Consider the following 10,823-nt stretch of genomic DNA (forward strand, 5'->3'; position numbering starts at 1 on the left):
TTATTTTGAGAGGACTTTTCCTCAGACTTCCTAAAACATGTTAGATTATCGTTATGCCTAAATCTAAAAAAAAAAAAAAAACTGGAGAATTTTTATCCAGGAATAGGATGGAGCAAGAAGGATCTAAAACGCATCAATTGTTCCATACAGTACCCAGACAAAAACTCCAGAGTAAAGTTTCTGCAAAGAAAGCTGAAGAGAAGAAAAATCCTATAGCATCCCACAGAACATTTATTAAGAAGGTCATTTTGAAAAGAAAGTTTCTTCCAGAGAAGGCTTTAGAAATCCTGGATTCAGAGCTGATTTCATATTCATCTAGTAGAAACAGCATGAAACGTGTTTTCTAACTGGGAACAAGTTGACCATACACATAACAAATACATTTGCTTTGTTCATGATGAATGTAAGAGTCATTAAGAGCAACAGCTGTACCTAAACAGGAATATTAGCAGAAGTCTCCAACTATTCATCCAAGTAACTCTGACTAGAAGTTACTTAAATTAAAATGATTTATAAAAGATTTACATTAAAGAAAAGAAAAATGGATGTCACTTATGATTCCATCACTGACTCCTGAGTAGCAAGAATTCACAGCATCACAGGATGGCTGAGGTTGGAGGAAGGACTTCTGGAGATCATCTAGTCCAAGACCCCTGCTCCAAGCAAGATCAACTAGAGCAGGTTGCCCAGGATCTTGTCCAGTCAGGTCTCTGGGGACAGCAGAGGAATAGCTAGAGAACATGTGCAGACCAACAGGCACCACTAGCTCAAAGGCTGCAGACTGATGCAGATGATACACATGTAAAACCAGAAGTAGAATATACAGAGTCAGCTGCTCAAAGAAACTTAATTCTACTTATTAACATCTTTAATTATACACGGTCATTCACTCCTCTGCCTCTTCAGCGCACAGAGGGCATGGCACCCTTTTACTGTGCAGCGATGCAGAATCTAGGCAATTTTCCTGCTTGACAGCCAAAACTCACTTTGAAGAAAAACAGGCTTTCTAGACTATTTATGCATATGCAAATTTACTTCCAAAGTACCATTAATACAGAAATTTATTTTATGAGGGCACATATTAAGAATAACAGAAAACGGCAGTAATTGTTTCAAATTATATTGGTTTTATGGCTTTTTTTTTTTAATACTCAAGCTCTCAAATTTTGTGAAATGTTAAGACCATCAGTACAGTAAGTAATCAAGCCGGACAGCTACGATCTATTATCTAGATTATCGATAAACTTATGTTTGAATTAAACTTGGCCCATTCAGTCAAATGCAATGTAAAACCAAGAAATAGAATATAGGTCTATCAGCTGTTCTAAAAGCAGTAGGTCCCCTACTTCTGCCTCTCCTTAAACTCAGCTCTAAAGCAATCCCATTAGAGCCTTGATTAAGGCACAGTGTTTTCTCTCCATTAAGGCAAAGAGACTAATTAAATGGTAAAAAGAAAAACAGAAGCGTGGCTGGAAGCTGAGCCCAAGCAAACCTGAATTTGAAATAAGGCACACTTGAAAGACAAGCAACAACTTGTTCACATAATTAACTATTAAAAATAGGAGAGGGCCTGGAAGCTGTTGGTGTTTTCACACCTTGGTTGCATTTCCAAAAGTTTTATGGAGATAAAACAAGTTACTGGGCCTAGATGAGCTACATTCAGGATTTATCTAGAGCTAAAACTGGTTTCCCACCCACTGTTTGTGAAAGCAGCACAGTTTAGGCCTCCTTTTGGGAAGACGAAGGATAAGTCTTCAGTGAAACCTGGCAACACCATCCACCTTGTGATGATACATAACTACTTAATAGGTGTCAGTTCCCCAAGGAGCCATCTGCACCAGAGCTGCAGCACCTAGCAAGCTCAAGGCTGAAAAGACTACTCCTTTATTCTAATAAAAGGGAAGCTCTAATTCATATTGCCAAGGAAGTAACCAAAACAGAACAACAATACACAATTTCAGATTAAACACTTAAACAGGGAACTTCACAGAGGAAGAGCAGCATTTGACAAATACTCTAACACCAGTCCTCTTTTATTTCCTCTTTTCTTTGAGTAGAGATTAAACATTTGGGATCTACTTTCATTATCAAAGAAACAACTCCTAAATATCTGCTAGGGCCAGATCCTGATCCTCTCTTTTTCTCCAGACAATACAAGCACACGTTTCAAAGTCCTTCCTTTGCTTTATCGCCCTTTACATGTTACACATCAGAAACATCAGCTGTAGAGCAGCTGTATCAAAACTTGAGTTGTTGATTAATCATTGTTAATACGGCATCCCTACAAAATACTAATATGGGTGACAAACTTAGTTACAGAGTGCTTAAGTGCAGCTTTCTTCCTACTACAGTATTACAAATTTCTTATAATTCCACAGGCAGTGATCAAGATAATTCTAAAGACAGAATGAATGATTTTACAAAATATTTGATTCTGGCCTTGAGATTTATGGCTCCATCTCCAGAGGCCGGTCTACTCTGTGAACTGAATGAACCCAGATCCTGTTGGGGAAAAACAGCATACACACTATAAAGCTGTAGGAAAATCTGTAAAAAGATTTAAAATTACTTTACAACTACATTAAAAAAACCCACCACCTTTCATGCATTCCTTTCTCTTGAAGATAATGTGAGATTACAGTAAAGGATTTCTGTTTATGCATACATGTTTTGAGTGGAATCATATCAATCACACACAGACCATCAGCTGGGTGGGAACTTGCAGAAACTCAAGTAACATCTCCTGAAGCAACAGAGCAACTGATAACGCCTCTGATCAGAGCAGCTTACTAATAACTGCCACTATGCATTCTGCCACACATTTGCTGACACCAGGGAAATGCACAGATTCAGCACTCTTCCTCCAGAGCAGAGATCAAACGCTCTCCAATGACTAAAGGTCTTGCTACCGACAAACACAGCACTATCAGCCAGACATCCTCACTCCCTCCCATTTATCTCAGCATCCTACCACTTTGCTTTTTACAAAGTTATTGTTTTCAGTCACTCTTTATCAGATCGCCAATTAAACTGTGTTCAGCGCAGAGAAAACTGCAGAGAATTAAACCATCAAATTCTAAAATCTGATTATTTACAAGACAGATTTTCAGGGAGGGGGAATGGCCCACATTTGGCATGATCAAGGACCTTCTTGCCATAGTCTTTACTACCATGCAAATCAAATTCAAACGAAATTCAAACTCAATGGTCCTGAGTTTATGCTAATGAACTTATTTCCCTACAGAAAAGTTAATGCTAACTTTTAACCCTTTAAGTTTGGTTAAAGGAACCTAGAGCAGCTATAATACAGACATATACCTGTATACACACACTGGTATTTCAGGATACTATTTCTTCTTACAACTTCACCAACAGGGTTGTCAAGCATAGGAAGATGCTGCCCAGGGAAGTGGTTGAGTCACCATCCCTGGAGGTATTTAAAAGACATGTAGATATGGCACTTAGGGACGCAGTTTAGCAGTGGACTTGGCAGTGCTAGGTTAACAATTGGATTTAATAGTCTTAAAGGTCTTTTCCAACCTAAACAATTCTATGATTTTAAACAAAGAAACAGAGTGCAACGAACCCAACACTAATATGAGATGTTTAATGTCTAAAATAATTCCATTTGTAATATATGGCAGTATCCTTATAAATGTAAGCAGCTCTAAGCTCCAAATACCCAGAAGCACTTAGTACATTCCACTCAGACCAACTAAATGCTTCCTCACAGTGGGAGGAGAGAAAATTTCCCTCGCTTTTGCCCTTCACTGGCTGCTGTCACTATTCATTCTCCACCAGCTGTTATACTACTCTTCAGACCCTGTGGGATGCAAATAAGTTCAGTAAGCCAGCAGAAACAAATGCCAGAAAGAGGAGCATAGAGTTCTCTGCTGGCCCAGCACAGTAAGTCCCACCCCTCGTGTTCATCAGCACGAGGGAGAGACCAGGAACACGTAACTGGGAGAAACTGCATAAAGAAGGAGCAGCTTGAGTAAAGGTAGGAAGAATGAGCTCCTCCACACAATAGCAGCAAGGCGTTAGACCAGTATGTCTACTTGTGAAATCATACTGACTACACTAGCATTTTCTTGCAGATGATAAGTCAGTTGGAATGCAAGCAGCAGATCTACATCATCACTTACACTGTTGTAACACCCCTGGCTATTTGAAGAAACAAAGCTGTCAGTCAAAAATAAGAAAACAAATCTTAGTACTGTCACCGTCTTTGGTTTTCATTCAGAAAAGCGTGTGTCCTTAGTACATTTGTTCTGTAAATCTGACAGTGAACACAACAGAAGGAAAACAAAAAAGATAACAAATGAAGAGAGCGCTTCATTTCCACTTTCGTGGAAATGCAAAAAGGTATGTCACATCACGGTCTGCAAACTCTTCTTGTAGAGATGTAGATCTCTTTGGAAAGCCTTGCATACATAAAGGGCATTACAAGCTGCATGTATGAAAACCAAGCAAATTTGATAAATGCCTTCTAAGTAGGGCATGAGTCCTAAGAGGTTTAGAAATCCCTGGTTTACTCTAAGGATAAGCTTCAACCATACATCTGAGGTCTTGTATTTCACAAGGGAGCAAAACAAATGAAAACTGATAAGATGTTTCTATTTTTACCTCCTACTTATATCCAGATAAAGAAGTAGCATAGAAAGTGACAAACAAACAAACAAAAAAGATACATAAAATACTTCCTGATCCTTTGGTTTTGCTACTCTGCTCCTAACTCCTCTCTGCTCCCTTATTCTGCAAGGCTAAATGTGAGGAAAGATGCAATAAGAAACTATAGAAACAAGGTGTTGAGAGGAAAGGCAGGCAGAGCAAAGATCACACACAAAACAACACACCACCAAACAGGAATGGGTTAGTAATACTAGCAAAAAAATAAATAGGTTAGCAAGCAGTGTGTTGAAGGGCTGGTGTATTTCCACCAGCAAACTTGATATCTACCTGTAGGTAATGTTCTATTTTCTTGACAATGTCACAATGCTCTTGGTAGTATATAGATCCACAAACTTCCAGGGCATGCATTCTTTCCCCACTGTAATGCAATATTTCACACCAGCTAAGGTTTCTACAGAACTACATCATTCTACCTCATTTGAACTATAAAAATTTGCCTCCTCAGTGCTTTTCCAGACAGAGCCATACATCTCACTGAACTTGAGCAAGGTCACATTCCAATTGCAGCAACAATGAATGGCCGGAAATACCCATGGAAATTCATAGATCCTTTATTCAGCTTGTCACTGAACTGACCTCAGGTTTCCTCACTGTGTTTCCAAAGGAAGGAAAGAAATCATTAGAGCACTGACGTCCTGAGAATGCTCTGAGCAGACACAACCTTCATACTGACGTTCATTGTAGCCGCTTCCTTTGAGATGCTACTGTTCGATCAAAAATTCATGAGGGACTTGCAATCGGCTTTGAAATGTGATTGCTACCTTCCAAAATTATCACTCAAACACCACAAAATTCCAGGCACCCTAAGAATCCCAATTTCCAAAGCTATGAATGACATGATAGTCTCATTAAAACTGTTGCAGAGAGGTTTTAAAACACAATCCTCATAAACCTGAACATGTCAATAAAATACATGAGTCATCTGTTAAGACCAACATGTTATGATAAACTCACTGAAAAGAATCACCACTGGTATTTCATAAGTCTTATTTTTCAATATTTGAGAAGAGCAACTTTACGGATCTCTTAAAAAAACAAAGCTTTTAATTAAAAAAAAATAACGAGGATTTCAAATATATGTGATCATTAACATCAAAGTGTTGTGGTCCTCACTAGTTATTTTGGGGACTGCTACACTAAACTGTTATCTTAGAGAAAGCCTCCCTCTTATGGCATGCTGCATTTCATTCATACCACTGTGTTTTTGATGCCAACCAAGCTTTACATGGTTCTCCTACAGATTAAGGCCTTTATTAAATAAAGTAGCCCATTCAGACTAGCTTAAAATAGAAAAGAATCCTATAATCAATGTTTCCCAATTCTGAGTGCACCTTAAAACACATTCTTATTAATTTCAGATATTCAACACTTACTATTTTACCTCTTCCAATAATCCGTGAGCAAGTAATTTTGTACTTGGAGCCTTGGTAACTCTCACAAGCGTAATGCACCACCATGCTGTTCATTTGCAATGTTAGACAAAATTCAACAAACGGACTCAAAATTTCTTCAGATCATTTTCTTAGAAGGAACCTTTTTCAGTTAGTTAAGCTAGTTGGGAACACTCGCAAAGCTTCACTAGTGAAAACTGCTTTAAGATTTTACTTCTAACAACCTGGGGTTTGTCTCACTTCCACTTGACAAGCAATACTCAGGATGTGAACACTTGAGGACGGCACCTTTCTTGCAACCAAACAGCCTACAGACTAGCCAAGGACCACATCTCTGTAAACCTCAGAGTAGCACGATGATTTCTATGCCAGCTGCTACAGTTTCTGTAAATCCTGCTGTACTGGGTGTAAACAGCAAGGTGCAGGCAGTGGGGGGGCTGCAGGGGTGCCCTTGTGGGAAGAGGTCAGAGGCTGCCCTGTCCCAGGCCCAGCTGGCTCCTACAGACCCACAACAGGACCCAGCTGAGCCCCTCAGCCAAGCTGGCAGCACCTCTGGGAAAGCGTATTTAAGAAAGGGCAGAAAATGTCACAGAGAGGAGGAGGGAACAAAAGGAGTGAAAAACAGCAGAGGGAACACCAAGGTCAGAGAAAGAGGGGGAGGAGGTGCTCCAGGTGCCAGGGCAGATAGCCACCACCGCAGCCTGGGAAGGACCCAAGCTGGAGCAGGTGGATATGCCCTGAAGCAACTGCGGCACATGGAGAGCCTGTGCCAGAGCAGATTTTTCTCCTGAAGGACTGCAGCCAGTGGAGAGCCCATGCCAGAACAGAGGAATAATGTGAGAACGAAGAAGCAGCTGAAAGAAACCATCTTGCACCGACTGTAACCCCTCTGCCCCCTGCGCCATGCGGGGAGAGGCACAGGAGTGAATTTGAGCCTGGGAAACAGGGGAGGAAAAGAGTTGCGTCCATGCCCGTCTTTCTGTTTCTTACTGTCTGAATCTATTTTAACTGGCAACAAGTTAAATTAGTTTTCGCCAAGTCCAGCCTGCTTTGCCCACGACAGTAATTAGTAAGCGATCTCTCTGTCTTTATCTCAAGCTATGAGTCTTCTCATCCTGTTTTCTGCCCCTGCCCCACTAAGGAAGACTGAGCAGCTGGGTGGGCACTTGCGGTTGGCCAAGGCTAACCCACCACACCCACACGTAACAGTTTTGACCCATTCTTTTATGGGAGTGTTGATGGAGCAAGAGCTCAAACAGAGATTTGTGTTACATGGCATGAATCTTATTGCTGCTGCCAAGTCCTGGTTCTGAAGGAGAGAAACGTAATACAAACTGGGTAAGTGCCTAACAATTCTGAGTTAGGTTAAATACCCTTCTTTCATATATCTGTCCCTTGTGAAAAACAATGCGAATCACAGGCTTGACACAGAGCACACATTTTTCCATGATCCAAATTGTGGCTATTACTTATAGAACAGCAAAGGCAGTGACCAACGTGTCTCTTCCCTCTTTATCTTAAAGCTTAATAAGCTCACAAAGCCTTTCAAATACAATCCATCAGCTACAGAAATTAGTTCTAGTAAGTGCCATTTTTGTACATGCAAAATCCTACATAAACTGTCATTAATATTTGATTCACTGTCAGTTTTTTTTTACAGACTCCTAATTCTATGAGGGAGTAGATAGGATCCATCAGCAGAACAAAACAGAATAAACACCACAATAATCAAGCCCACTCACAATACTGCACTTCTCCAGAAGTATATATTATCGCCTTATGCATCCACACAAACCTTCACCCTGGGAGTTGTTATTGCTGTATCTTTCTTCATCTAATTTGGATTTTAAGCTTCAAGGGATCGGAACTCGATAACAGGAAATACTATGTCAATGCAAGACATCTCAAATAATAATCCAGCCTATTAAAATTTCTATCAAGTTCTCTAATCCCCATTTCCAAACAGGAGGTATAATTAAGCCCTGGTGAAGTAACAGTCTACTATTTTGCAACAGTGCAAGATAGAAGAGATTACAAGAGGACTTCTCCAAAGTATCCTTTCCCATTTGTGTTCAAAGAGCAACAAACCCTGTTTCTAGCAATGTTGATATCCTCAGTCAAACTGCTCCAGCATTCAAGAGTCAGAGCCAATTACCTACACACCAATATATGGACAGAATGAAGATCTTCCCCCTTCTTTTTCCTCCCTCATGCTTTTAAATCATTCCTATGACATACTGTTCCACATTTAGCCAAAAAACAGAACTTTTGTTATCCATTCCCTTGCTGATTTGTAAAGCTGAACATTACTGTAGAAGGAAGCAGTGAAGTTCTGAGCATGTCTTCTTAAATTAACTGCTTCAGATTAACTGGCTCCGATGCAGGGATATGCATCAGAGCGCCTTTCAGTTCATATCTGTCATCACAGGTGAAACAAAGGCACCGCCTCTCCTTCACAGTGTCACTAGCTGATAACCTTGGCTTGCAACCTGTTAGGTACACCAAGAACTAGAACACAAACTTACAGTTTAAGACACTATCAACAGCAGGGGCATGTGTTTTATTAAATAAATTACTCTCTTCCTGTGTTACTCCACTACAAAAGGAGAGTCCCTTACAATCACTTAGCTTACTGACTGCTGATGTTCTCAGTTAGCTAGAACTTGGAAGCCACGGACACTGATTTAATCATTCCTGTGCTGTCAGAAAGAGACAAAAATCTACATATGATACTTTCCCATGTTCTAAAGAACAGGAAACGCTCCAATAATTTGTATTTCAACTGGTAGATCGTCTAGAAGATACCATAATAGGAAAATCGGTGAAGTGTAAAGCTATGCAGATTGCATAATTTTCTCTTGATAGGCTCTAACTAGGTAAAAAGTACCCAGCCAAACTGTCAGTAACATTTTCTGCCTACCTCTCTCCACCTATATGAAATACCTTAGCACGTCTTAAAACTATGAACATCGTTCTTCTCAACCAGACAGTCAAAAAACATTTGCCTATGCTCGAACTGATCTCTAACTAGTCCATAGTCTATAATTCAATGAAACATACCCTTAAACTAAACATAATACCTTCCACCTTTTCACTTGTGTTTATTTTTAGTTAGTATAATACCAGTGTGTTTCAGGATCATCACTCAGTTATTTTTAAGGCCAACACACGTAAGGTTATCTGCTACCCATCCATCTGTTCTTAAATTCTCTCTCTTCTCTTTACTTTGATTCAGGTTTCTCCTCTTTTATTTGTATTTCTATAGACCTGAATCATTCCGTTTTCTTCTCTGCCTAAATGTGCAAAGCTATTGCTGCCTTCACAATATACTCTCAGTCACTTCAACCTTACGCCTCATCCTGTCTCTGTGTTTACTTACGCCTCTGAATTCACCCCGAGTTCTGTCTCTGCAGACTTGATTTCTCTCTAAAAACACCTCCAGCTCCACCTCAAGCAGATGAATGAGGCCAGAGAGGTAGACACTATCCCCATGTCTTTTCTCACAGGCAGAATGAAACCAAACCAGGAATCCACACCAAAGAGAAGAACTTCCCTGCATTTCCCTTGTTGGTTAGGCACTTCCATACCACAGAATGAAGCGTGGCTTTTCACCTGTTTTAGCCAAACGTTTAAAAGTTTGTGATTCAAGAAATAAGAGACCAAGCAAACCACTCATCGTTGTTATAAGCAAATAAATGAAGCTGCACTATATGGCTGAGGCATGTGTTTAAGCAAAAGGACAGAAGCCTTTGCGCACAGAAGGCAGAGGACATTCAGGGCTTCACGCACGCTACCAGCGTGCCCGCCTGAAGAATTACAACACGCGGGATAAACCACCAGACTGCTCGGCAGCTCTGCACGTAAATCCACAGGGCCAGGCTACAAGCGAGACGAGACGCGGCCACCCCCGTGCTCCAGAGGGGTGCCCGAGCAGGGGCCGCGCCCCCGGCTCACCGCCCGCACGCCGGGGTCAGGCCCTCGGCGCCACCCGCCTGCCCACCGCCCTCCTCGGGGCCCCCGCTCCGCGGGGCCGCGCAGGCCGGGCCGCCCCGAGCCGCTGCCCGCCCCTCCAGCGAACCCCACGCCTCGCCGCCTGCCCGGGCACCGCGGGGCGGCCCGCAGGCCCCCCACGCCGGCCCGCCTGGCTGCACCTGCCGGGCCCGGCGCCGGGGAGCCCCGAGGGGCCCTCTGCCGCGGCCTGCCGCCTCCCGCCCTGCGCCGCCCGGCCCCGCACCGTTAGCGATGAGCTTGGCCGAGAGCTGCTTGACGAGCTCGGGGATCCGCTCCCACTGGCACTCCGAGCGGCATCGCTCGATCTCCGTCTCCAGCCGCGAGCCCGCCTTCTTGGTGGCCATGGCCTGGCCGGGCTGGGCCGGGCCGGGCCAGGCCGATGAGCCCCGGCGGGGGAAGGGTTCGGGGCGGCGGGGAAGGGACGGCGGCGGCACCGGGCGCCTGGGCGGCGACGGCGGCAGCGGCTGGAGCGGCGGAACTTGGAGGCTGCGGCCCGCGCCGCGCTGGCGGCCGAGCGGCGGGAGCGGCGCCACCTGCCGGGCAGCGGTGGGGCAGCGCGGGGCGGGGCCGGGCCGGGTCCGGGGGGCGCGGCTTCAGGAGCGGCCGAGCCCGCCTCCCGCCCGGGAAGGGCCGGGGAGCTGCTGCGAATGCCCCGCCTGGAAGGGGAGAGGGAGGGATCCGAGACCCGCGCTGCCGAGGGTGCCGCTGGCAGCAGAGCCGTACAGCCGG

The 10,823-nt window shown here is 43.5% G+C and overlaps 1 protein-coding gene across 3 annotated transcripts in view; it reads right to left on the minus strand.

The window, feature by feature from the left end:
- The window catches only part of TTC7B (tetratricopeptide repeat domain 7B), a 146,797-nt gene extending 136,359 nt beyond the window's left edge, over window positions 1–10,438 (minus strand). For all 3 annotated transcript variants that reach the window (XM_086612889.1, XM_086612888.1, XM_086612887.1), the window contains exon 1: window positions 10,318–10,438. In XM_086612889.1, the coding sequence (XP_086469015.1) occupies window positions 10,318–10,438 (121 nt within the window). The remainder of the gene's footprint in view (window positions 1–10,317) is intronic.
- Between the last annotated feature and the right edge of the window lie 385 nt (window positions 10,439–10,823).

Source organism: Tauraco erythrolophus, chromosome 6 (assembly GCF_009769465.1).
Source record: "Tauraco erythrolophus isolate bTauEry1 chromosome 6, bTauEry1.pri, whole genome shotgun sequence".
NCBI classification, from domain to species: domain Eukaryota; kingdom Metazoa; phylum Chordata; class Aves; order Musophagiformes; family Musophagidae; genus Tauraco; species Tauraco erythrolophus.